This window comes from Cornus florida, unplaced genomic scaffold (genome assembly GCF_030987335.1).
Source record: "Cornus florida cultivar Cherokee Brave unplaced genomic scaffold, ASM3098733v1 CherokeeBrave_3.0.0_Hap2_Chr11, whole genome shotgun sequence".
Classification (NCBI taxonomy): Eukaryota; Viridiplantae; Streptophyta; class Magnoliopsida; order Cornales; family Cornaceae; genus Cornus; species Cornus florida.
This window is the reverse complement of record NW_026775581.1, coordinates 117,585,467-117,598,268: the sequence shown is the minus strand read 5'-3', so window position 1 is coordinate 117,598,268 and position 12,802 is coordinate 117,585,467. Positions and strand designations below refer to the sequence as shown.

The 12,802-nt window shown below is 31.9% G+C and overlaps 1 protein-coding gene across 1 annotated transcript; it reads right to left on the bottom strand.

The window, feature by feature from the left end:
• Positions 1-1,388: 1,388 nt before the first annotated feature.
• LOC132284375 (uncharacterized) lies at positions 1,389-5,643 on the bottom strand. Its single transcript, XM_059786476.1, has 4 exons — positions 5,335-5,643; positions 3,473-4,105; positions 2,763-3,107; positions 1,389-1,945 (listed from the first exon to the last, which is right to left on the bottom strand). The coding sequence occupies exons 1-4, from the start codon at positions 5,473-5,475 to the stop codon at positions 1,670-1,672; spliced, it is 1,395 nt and encodes a 464-aa protein (XP_059642459.1). The 5' UTR covers positions 5,476-5,643; the 3' UTR covers positions 1,389-1,669.
• Between the last annotated feature and the right edge of the window lie 7,159 nt (positions 5,644-12,802).

Genomic DNA, 12,802 nt, shown 5'->3' with positions numbered 1-12,802 from the left:
CGCGGGTCACGGGGTGGGTAAGGGTTCAATATACATATCCTAGAAGCCCCGCCCCGCCCTACCCCGTTAAGCATATAACTATATTTTTTTTATATATATATATATATATATATATATAAACTTGGTATTAAATTTGCTTTTGTTTTGGTTATGGTGGAAGTTGGAGTTTAGAACTTCTTGTGATAAATTTGCTTTTGTTTTGGTTATGGTGGAAGTTGGAGTTTAGAACTTATTGGTTGTATTAAACTTTTATTTTTGTTTATTATATTCTCTGAATTATTTTATGTGCATGTTATTTTTTTTATTTTTGTTGGGATACATAATTTCATTTATGTTGTGCCATTTCCAGGCTTTACACATTCAAATAGCATGAGCTTAAGTTCCAAAAAGTGGGAGAAAAAAATTTGTTAGCGGGACGGGCACGAGGGCGCAGTATTTCCCAACGGGACGGGACTGAACAGGAAAATCCAACCCGTCGAGGGTCTCGGGGCGGGGTGGACTTGATAAAAAATAAAAGGGGTGGGGCGGGATTTAGGGAAACCCGCCCCGTTGCCATCCCTAGTATGAGTGCCCTTCACCTCCTTGACCGCCCTTGACCTACAACGAGAACAGGTGGAGGGGATAGTTGAAATCAAAATATATTAAAAGATTTATTTATCAAAAAAAAAAATTTTAAATACAAAGCTAATAAATAATTTCAAATGGGCATTATCAGCTTTGGTGTGTTTGAATACCCCTCTCCTAATTTATCAGGTTAATTTTAATTTAAAATATTTTAAATTTATTTTTAAAATTTTACATTTATACATATAGATATATATATATATATATATATATATATATATATATATCTTAATTTTTTATTATTAAAAAGAAAAAAAAATTCCTTACACAATTAAAAAAGAGTGAATTTCTTATCAAGTTAAAAAAAACATATATATATAAACACACACATATACTATATGCTTGTATGTAATACTCTAAGTAGTTTGAGTCATTACATTTTAGTAAAATAACTAAAAATTAAAGAAATTATGATATTTAACGTCTAAATTGTTCTTTTGGGTAAATAAAAGAATGAATTGTCAGTTTTTCATACATTATTACTTTTCAAAAATAAAAAATCAATAAAGATTGAAATAATTAACATAATTGAGATTTTATTTTATTTTATTTTATTTGATTCGTTGCGGATGACAAACGTTAGAAACCTGCAATATACAAATAATTCCTTCCTCAGAGTGGGTGAAAGTTGGGTTTTCTTTTTCAACTTCAACCAAACACCAAAAAATACAAAGCTTGTAAAAGGATAACGATTTGCATAATATTTCACAGTATTTTGTCCACTGAACTGATAATTAAACTTACGTCCAAGGTGCGTCAATCAATGAAATCAACTTTTTGTTCTGGTTCATTGCTATTCCAACAAAACCTGCTCAGCATAAACACGATTCATACATCCAGCTACAAGCACTTCTTGTGGAAGTAGAAGAAAAAAAGCCCAATACATAATTATCTACAAAAGCTTTTTCGGAAGTATTACACTATTTTACTCGTTTGGCTGCTGAGCAGTATGATGCCAAAGAACAAATTTCGAAATTGATCATCTTACATTTAAGTCTGAACCAATTCAAACAAATCGCAAACTAAGGAGTCGATGGCTGCTTTGTCAATACTGTCTGAACGTAAGATTGAGACGCCCAGGACGGAGACTAGCTTCTCCCAACAGAGCAGGGGGAGCTGAGTTGGGGATTATGGACCGTACTCCATGAAAAACATGCCTAGACTCACCACCAAATATCAACACATCTCCTGATTCCAGTAAGACTTTCTCGGCCTTCTCCACATCCCTCTGATTACCATATAAAAACTCTGCTGAGTCACCAAAAGAGAAGGAGACAACAGGCAATCCTTTGTTACGACTCTCCAAGCTTTCATCACGGTCCTGTGTTTACAAACGGTAGGATGAATTGTTAGGAAGAATATGTATGTTTCTGAAGTTCATGCTGCAAATACATCATCCGGTAATCTAGAACAAGGAAAGTTATTATCACAAATATCATATATACCAAAACCTAAAGCCATTCAAGTAAGCCAGATGTATACGTTCTTATACAAGCTTTCATTTCTAAAAATACAATATGTGAAACTTCTGGACAAACCAACAAAATCCTAACATCTAATTGAAGCATACCTTCACCTGTCATATATACAAAATTTAAAATCAAATTTTGTTATCATCTGCTAAATTAAACCAGTATATTGCAAACAATACACATACTAATATGAACCTTAAAAAATGTAGGTTCGTTTTCAGTACAAGTGAAGGAACAGAATCAATTTGGGAATTCCTGAAATATTCAATTCAATTAATATGTAATTTGAATCATTCGTTAAAATGGCTGCCATTTTTCCTAATGCTTCTATTCTATCAAGATTTTTATTGAAGGTAACATTATGTGCAAAATAAAGGGGCAATTCAATATGCAGGAGACATCTAAATGTGCCCTTCATTTTGAAAATTTATCTTTAGACTTTCTTGATCATTGTACTATAAAAGCAAGCAATTTCAAGTTGCAGGTCGCCAGTATATTTGTGATCACCACTATATTTGCAATTTTAAGTTGCTTAATCACGGACAAGTAAATATTGATATTTGCTTTGATGAGAAATATTATTCTCTCTGTGTTAATAATGTAGTGAAAATATATATTACTTAAACAACTCTAGGATTAGGTAATATAAATTAAATTACTACTGACCTGGTGGAGGCCAAGTCGCCCACTGGTTTTATAAAAGTTGGCAATGCATAAGTCAGGAGACATGCCAGGAAGTATCTCTTCCACCTTGCTCACGCTTAAGTCCTTTTTAATTAGAACATGGGAATCTTGAATGGCTCTTTCAACCAACAAAATAAAATCACGAGGAATACAAGGAGGTTTGGAACCATCAATTGGATGACGATCTTCATATTTTCTTGTCTCAGGATCCCAATTTTTACCAAGACACATCATCTGCAGACGAAGTTTGGCTCCATCACGATAAGAAGGTTGGTAAAATCCCCCTGGGCCAAGACCAAGCTCTCGACAGTTCTTCACAATTTTAACCTAAAATAATTAGATGGGTATAAAGAGTTAACTAATATAGAATCCAAGGTAATGTATACGACACAACCAAGATAAAATTTGAAAAACATAGATTGGCATCGAGACCCAATTGTCTATTGGATGTGAAATGTTATATAGAAATTTGGTAGCATAGGATAAGGAATGTTCAGAAAGATTAACTCATGCAAGGTGAATGACTGTCGCCTGTTGCTCACAAAAACAATTTGCAAGACCAAAACACTAAACTTACTCACTTAAACAGAAAAAAATAATGATAATTCAAAAAAAAAAAAAAAAAAAAAAAAAAAAAGAATCAAAAATTTAACAGGTATAATTCACAAATTGAAGTGATGGTCTTATAGCACCTGTTCACTGAGGGTGATGTAAGTTTTCAGTAGAACCATCCCAGGCCTCAGTATTTGTCCAGTCACATCTGTGGAATGCTCTTTTGAAATCCACATTTTCCTACTCTTTCTGTGTGAAGAATCTTGGTGTACAACAGATTTAATGCTTTTTGCGAAGCAGATATCAAATGGTTTGTTTGCAGCAAAGCTTTCAGCACTTACTGAATTTCCAACACTTCCAGTACCAGAATAAGCAGGAAATTTTTTATAATGCTTTGGTTTTCTGTTGGGAGATGGCACACGCTTCTTCCCAAAACTAGTAGGGAGAGAATAATCATCCTGCAGGCTTGTGGATTTTGCTATGGGGGTGGTCTCAAGTTGCATTGAACCAACGTCCCCGCTCTCTTCCTCATATTTTTGCTCAAACTGACTTCTCAAATCAATCCTAGTTCTCCTTTTACTCTTTAAACCAGAACTAATACTGGCAGAAAGTGAAGGAAAATCTTCCTCATAGGCAGAATCAGAAGTAGAACAATAATTGGGATGTCCTGTAAAATCACTCACTTTACTCTGATGAGAATCTTGGTTTCGATCATGGGAATTTCCACCATTGGCACCAGATGTAATATAAACAGAAGGCCCATGCGCCCCAACCTGTTTGTTTGTAGTAAAAAAAGGTTTTAGTAAAAAATAAATTTTGGTTTATCACGAATGTATTTGAAGGCAATAGAGGTGCATTTTGATAAATGAATGTCTGAAATGATAGGATTTGAGGTTAAACAGATGATCAGCAACTGAAGGTGTAAGATGAGATGAATGGAAGACACTTTATATCAATCCGCATGCGACTAGAATCTTTAATAGCATAGATTTCAAATAACTCCTTACGGGTTATAACAGAAATTTATGCAAATATGCTCTCAAATCAATCTATACACATTGTTAAAACTGGTTAATAATCCAACAAAATAATGACCCTGGTTATCATGTTCAAAGGAAGATAAAAAATTTCTCAAATATGCCATCCTTTTTTATTTTACCTCTCAAATCAATCTGTACACATTGTTAAAACTTAAATTTAAATTTAAGCTATTCTTCTTAAATAACTAATTCATTTCAAATCCTTCAATCTGAATAGAGCCTAAGTGAATACAATCCAACGCCATAACCACCCTGTTATCATTTTCAAAGGAAGACAAGAATTTTCTCAAATATGCCATCTTTCTTCCTTGTTGAATTATCATTAAGCTTTTTTTCCCAGCAATTAACTCCCACATTACACTTTGGTAGACTCAATCTCTCTACCTTTTAAATTGAAGGGACATGAAATACCACTTATGGTGAACTTTTTTATTTTATTTTATTATTATTATTATTATTATTAATTATCCTGGCAAACTAGGGGGAAAGGGGACTCGAACACACAAGCTCAGAGAGCTGGGCATTCTACCAACTAGGTCACTGGGTGGGTAATGCCATGGTGGTTCATTAACCTAATTGACAAACATAGGATATTGTCCACCACCACTCAAATCCACAAGCAAATTGCCTACCCTCTATTCCATAATTGCAATTTCAGCAGGCAACTAGCAATATCTTAAATCTACACAAAATTAACCACTTCAAAACTTCATCAAACCATTAATTGAAATCCTAAATATTTTAAGCATTACACATTCCATTGCTGAGTTCTGCAATTTCAGGGAACTATTGAATTTGCTATAGGAACAGAATAACAAGCTTATATATACAAAGTGGATAGAATACAGTCAAAGATGTCGCAGACAAATTCAAACCTTAATTAAAAAAATAAAAAAAAAAATTATATTTGGTAAATTGAGAAATCAAATAACAATGAAATAAATATAAAGAGGAAGACTCACAGGTTGACGGGGAATTGAAGAATTGGCAGTAGGGTGCAAATTCCTGGCAAGATTCATCTTCCCGAGAAAAGAAAATTGCCGAGAAAATTTGAGGGAGAACAAGCGCAACAGAATATGGGGAGAGGGTAGAAGTCGCAGCATAATATATACACACAGACACAAACTAAATACTCAGTAGCCAAAATGAAGGGTTAATCCATTGCACTTCGTTCTCTTTTTTCCCGAAGTGATGGAATGTATTCGACTTTTGATCTTCCGTTCAGTTTGTGAATCGTAATTTGCAAGTGAGAAGGCGACGAAGCGTCGGAGGAAAGCAGGTTACATTGGGAAGCCCATATGTTTTTTTCTTTTTTGGTGGCCCATAAACTTTCTTTTTATCAAACAGAAGCCCAACAGGCAAAGGCCTGGCCCATTCATGTCATTATTCTTAAGCACCATCACGTAGTACACATTATATTCACAGTATAACACGACATCACGAGATGCAACATTATGCAACACCAACAACGACAACAAAGACATATCACACAAATAACACATATATATCGAAGATATAAATATATGTCCATCATATTACTCATTGTAATTATGTAACACCATTAAATTAAGAGTTTAACATATTTATATAATTATTGTATTGACGATTTAAAATTATTGTGCTGCCGATATAAATACAGAAGACAAACACAATACCAAAAAGATACAGAAGAGGTTCTTAATTCCTGAAGAAATGTAAAATAGTTTATTTTGAACTACGTCTACAATTCAATGACTTTATTATTCATTTTTAAGAGAAATGTGTCATTAAAAATAAAATAATATTTTCAAGATGGTCATCTCATGACAAATGGTAATCAACCCGTCTTACTTGACTATTGAATTGAGTTCTTTTTTTATACGTCTAAAAATTTAAATTAATCATATAATAAATGTTTCAATGGGTTATTAAATAAAAGAGTGTTCAAAACTATTTTAGGCTCCTTATATAAATGTTTTTTATTTTTTATTCAGGGTAATGTACAATTTTTTTTTAACAATTAAATTTTATATGATATTATACTTGAAAAAATTGCATATTAAAGCTGATAGATTACCAAAGGACCAATTGGCTCAGTGGTATCACCGCTTCCTCCATAAAAGGGAGGTCTGGGGTTCTGACGTAATTGCAAACTATCGGAATAATTAATGACAGATTTTAGCTTGTCTTAGGCAATTTTAAATAACTTTATTGCTTTTATAATAAAGTTACCATGGCACCAAGTCAACTCAAAAAAAAAAAAAGGGAACGGGGTCTTTGATGTACAAAGTTATGAATACAAAACCTTTCATAAAATTTAAAAAAATTAAAACGGTTATGAATACAATATATGTTTATATATTACTTCAGAAAGGAAAGGAACTCCAGAAATTATCTGGAATCTCTTCTCTTCTCACCAAGCTATGCATGCCATCAAATGTAGAATGTGTTTTTGCTAACCTCAACCTCAACCTCTTCTTTAGCTCAGTTGGGTTCTTTCTTCTTTTTTTTCAATAAAATCTTATTTACAGAAAAAATAAAATAAAAACCTAAACGACAACCACACTGAACACAAAATCAATCCTATTATATAAGGTCGTCATGATTAATTAATATTACGCAGAAGCTTGTATATGACAATTGTGTGAGATATTTTACTATTGCACAATCAAAGAATGATATATATATATATATATATATATATATATATATTGAAGAAAAAAAAGGTTGCTGGCTAGTATTTTGAGTGATACCCCTAAAACCCTACGACGAGGAAGATTGGAAGTAGGGGAAGAGACAAGGTTGGAACAGGTTACATGTCTGTGTGATGGGTTGTTTGATTCTGATGATTAATGCACACATGTGAATAGGTGGGTACGCTGTGGTTTGTCCATCTGGAATGGAGACAATGTTCGGATCAATTAATTTTGGAATATCAATTGCGTCTACAAAAATCCCTCTTACAATAACTTTCACTCAGATCATTGAGATCTCTTTTTATTATTATTATTATTTTTTTTTTAGCAAGAAATTCACGTAAACTTGAATTCTAGAACTTTTTACTTTTGAAGGTGAAAATGTACCTCTAAACTGTAACCCTTTGTTTCTTCTTGAAATCTCACCCATATCCATACAGTGTTTGGCAACTGGGAAAGTTTATATATATATATATATATATTCAAGATGCATCAAATTTTTGTGGCACTTCTTTGGAGAATGTTCCTGGGGTGGTTGGTTGACTCATGATGTACATATTTCTTTTTATTTTATAAAGCTTACCCTTTAACCAAAAAAAAGAAAAAAGAAAAAAATGCATCAAATTTGTTGTTTCTCTATACTTTTTCAATTATGGAAAATTGGAAAACTTCTTAGTGCTTTTTTTTTTTTTTATTCATCTATGTTAATTTGAAGTTGATGTTCAATCTTGCTGGGCTTCTTTTGGAAATTTCCATGGTTGTTGAGATTCCTCTATGCTTACTTACTTGGATAAAATATATATATATATATATATATATCTACCAAATTCCCCACTTCTGCATTACTTGTAAAATATTCTATATAATAAGAAAATGCTACAAATTAATTTTGTTCAATTATGTATGTGATCATAAAATTCAACATACCTACTACAACATTTTTGTCATCTCTCTTCAAGAAATGGCATAAGTCTTAAGGTCAAACTTGTCAATTATTCATCAATATATTATTTTTTGTTTCATTTCTATTAGTACTTTAGTAGATGTCAACTCTTTCATCAATTTTTTCATCTAAGTTATCGTCCTCAAATTATTTTGCTTCAATATCACTTTATCTTATGCAGTCAGTAAATCGTACTATAAGAGATATTGAGCTCAAACTCTTGGTGTACCTAGATTATAGGAGTTGTTTTTTATTTTTATTTGGTGGAAGGTAAAAGAAAATATTTATTCATGTTCAGAAAAAATTTGTTGCAATATTTAGTGAGCAATAATTGACCCTTATTTTTTAACAAAAAATAATAATTGACCCTTATAATTAGAGGAAATGGACTCAAGATTTTGCCATATACACCTGAATATATGCCTGCTTGTTACATATTGCTGCTGTTATATGTTCTTTTACCTAGGAGCTCTCAATTTTATTTTTTTTCAGTAATAAGTAAAAAAAATTCGATATGTTTGTCAAAAAATTGTTATCTATTCGAAAGTCTAATAGTTTTTAGTAATGCATTATATAATATATATGAATATATATATATATATATATATATATATATATATAGTTTTTTAGGGGTTTTTTTCCGCTAATCTGAAAAATATAAAGGAATGTAAATAAAATACCCTAAACTTTGTACTTCTATAGCTAAACGAAATTTAATATTTTTAAACTAAAGCATTGTTGAGTCGAAACATGTACTATCTAAAATTAAGTGAGTCGAAACATGTTCTATCTAAAATTAAGTGCAAATTTCTTGTGTTACCAAATACGAGTAAAACTAAAAAATCAACCTAAATTCACTTTTTAACTTGTTCAACGTCCAGCAACACCAAACAGTATGATCAAGCTTTGCACCACATATAGAATATGTGGACAGCAGAACACACAGTCACACACTAAGTGTCCAGGAAGAAAAGAAAGTGATCGAGCTAGCTAGGACACTCCTCAAGGCAATGCATGCAAGAGAAGGGAACCAAGGAAAAAGCCAATTAAGAGATATGAGTGATCGAGAACCGAAGGTGTGACTATACATACATATGAGCGTACGTAGATTCTATTAGCTAGGTTGACTTTCATTTTAGTCTTGGTGAGCTTAATTTAGTGAATTCTAGAGATTATTTATGCAGGAAGATGGTGTTAGGTCAAGTTTTTGTTCATGGTTCCATTAATTTTCTACCATACCCTACTCTTTTGCAAATCTCGATCTTCCAACCCCAATTAATTAGTAGATTTTCAATATTCATCCACATTAATTATATAATATTTAACTAATATATTATTAGATTTTCAAAATCAATATCCAACAATATTACATACAAAAAGGTGGACATTTTATTTCTTCTTCTTTTTTCTTTTCTTTTATTTTTCTTTTTTTCCCCAGTAAATTGAACAAGATCACATTTGACGTTAAACCTTTGAGAAAAGTTTTATTTGCTGAGACAGATTTTCATCCATAGTATTAGTATTTCAACATATCTCTGAACTGATATAATCATTGGATCATTTTTTTTTAATACTATGATCAAAACATCCTGCAGCAACTTGAACAAATAGATACTCATAGGACAAAATGTGACCATATATATATATATATATAGTTCTGTCTATATATCTGTATTGTCTTCTTTGTAGTTTGTTGTTTTCAATCTTATCCTCCAAAAAATAATAATATTAAATAAAAATTAATGGTTATATATATTGTGTACCTGCTCCTTTTACCTAAAAATGATTACAATCAAAGAGCATGATCTTTATTATATGAGTAGTACTGCTCAAGTCCAATAGTTGAGCAAAATATCTCGAAACTTGCCTAAATAAGAAAGTGACGCGTCCAACTTCTTTATATTTTACATACATAACCAATACAGAGTATTTGGTCAAAAAATTCTCTTACATTTTCCTTATGGTATAGTAATACTAGTTGTAGTGATGATTTCGCTAGCTGCATATATATAATATGACATTGAAGATCTTAGCCATTGTATAATATTGAATTAGGAAATTTATGTATTTGTTATATTATATATACAAAATATACTGTATATTACTGTGTCGTCTATAATCTATATCTGGCTTGTCTTTATCTTTAATATATATGTGTTGAAATCACATGTAGAAATAGTATGTGCAGTACTTGTCTATGGGGTGTGTGTGTGTGTGTGTGTGTGAGAGAGAGAGAGAGAGAGAGAGAGAATGTGTGTGACTGTGTGTCATATGATATTAATTATATGAGTTACTGTAAAATATAGTGATCCATTCCAATACTCCACCCACAAATTGGGAATAGCAGTAGAATAATAATAATGTATGATGACCGAAAAGATCGAATTGACCAACGCAAGTGAAAAGAATGACACCTAGAGAGAGAGAGTAAACGCGTTGGAAGGAAGAACGAGGCTCGTGAAGTAGAGGGGTTGAGGAGAGAGAAAATAGAAAGAGATAGAAGGGGCGCGCGCGCATCGAAAGCAGCGAAGGAAGGCGTTAAAGATATATTGATACTGTTGTTGTATGAGTGTAATAGTAGTAGTATTTGTATTAGCTGTCAAATGCTTCCAAACGCTTCTCACGGGGGATCCTCCTCTAGACACTCCCCCAGTCTGTCTCTCTCCACTCGTCCTCATCTTTTGTCCTCTCTCTTATTCATGTGTGTGTCGTGTGTGTGTGTGAGAATCAACATTTCCTATTATGAGAAATTAAGAAATTAAAAAATTATTGCATGATCCCGTAATCACAAAAATTTCGGACTAATTATGTGAGGACACATAAATAAATATGTCAATACTAATTCAATTTTTGTTTATGTATCACCGCATAATTCACCGGAATCTCTCAAAATGAGAAATACCAATTGGGAGGAATGCTAATTCACATAGATGTGAGCTTTATCCAGTACATGATGGTTCACACTCTGGAGAATTTACAAAAAAATTAATAAATCTAAAATATTTAGACCATACATGAAAAATTATTGTAGGACGTGGAGATCATTGATCCAGACTAATCATTAGACAATATAATACAACACGATCTTCTTAGGGACTGAGATCACGTGCACATAAATGAGCGATTACAAGAGTTTTTTTTGGTGTTGTAATTTCATATGATAACACTTTCCTTGCAATGCTATCTACGGCTCATCCTGAATGTCAGTGTCACGTCCATTTACCAAATTGACCCTGCAGTTTCATTTCTACTTCTTTTGTGTAGTAGTAGTATTTATTTTGTTGTTTTTTGGTAAGTCTTTCTATATATATATTCTGCGAAAAGACTTCCGTCAAGGTTCTTATTGACTATGTCGCACTAGCTAGCTAATTTAGTTTTCTTTAGCAACCATGTCAAAAAGGAATGAAACTCATTTTCTTTGAATGAAGCATGTTGAGTAGGTAAGCACAATAACATGGTGTGCTGATCATACCTAATATGTTTTCTTCAAAGGTAGAACCATAGAACATAAACTTAGCTTACATTTGACTCACCTCGGAGTTTTAGGGATTTTGAAACATAATAAATTTATATTCAGAAACATCATTACCTCCGATCCTCTCCTATAAATTTAGAACAATGATTATAATATCTGATTTGCGAAAGATTTTATTTAAATTAAACTAGAGAAAAAGAGATTAAGAATGTGACGACGCCAGAATATAAATTGGTTGAATGCTTAAAATGAATAGGCGAACTCAGTTGTAGAGAAATTTGATACACACACACACACACACACACACACACAAATGAAGGAATATCCTGCTCTTTGAACTATCTTTGAAAATTATGAGAATAATAAGAAATGACATCTAATTACTAAAAACTAGTAAGCACAAAAAAAATAAAAAAATAAAAAAAAAAAATAAATTGTCAACTTTCCCATTTAAACTTCAGGCAGGCCAAAAAATTTGCAGAGTCATTGGCAAACCCTTCTACATCAGAGTGGGTTGCATAAGTAAAAGAAGAAGGAGAAAGAAGAAGAAAAACGAGAGAGAAAGGAATAAAATTGATTCTGGGAGCAAAGATTGGGTTATTATTAACCTTTCCACATATTAGGATGAACAGACTACAGAGAAACAAGAATTTGACCCACCTAAAAGTACTAGGTTTTTTTCATTTGATTTGTCATTATATTAATAGATTATATTTAAATGAATTTGTCCCATCTAAAAGTATTAGGTTTTTTTTTTTTTTTTCAAGCATTATCAAATAACTTAGTTGGTAGAGTATTTAGTTTTTTGAACGAATACCGTGCACCTTATTTTTCTTTCATTATTTTAGTTTTTTTTTTTTAATATTATAAAATGACGAACATCCAATAATATCGTGACACATTAACTGTAAAGATGAAATCATTCCTCCTTGCATCTTGAGCAGGTAGGTATGGAACTATGGCTAAAAAGATAATAATAATATTAGTAATGAGTCTCCAATCTCCATTATTCTTGAAAATTAAAGTGAAGGAAAAAACAAAAGAAATGAAAAAAAAAAAGAAAAAGGATTTCACTTTTTACAAAGGGACAAAAAGGTAATCATCAACTATCCCATCAATCATTTTCCCCATTTCCATGCATTTTTGAAAGGATATACAGAATCACTGTTAAAGGGTTAAGTAGGAGACAAGTATTTCCAAAAGCAGACCGTGGTATAAAATTTGTTGTGTGTGTGTGTGTATATATACAATGGTCATCTTCTCCGGTTCAACTCCAAGATTACATAATTTGTTCATGATACTTACCCTTCTTTTTATTAAAAAAAAATGGATGAGAG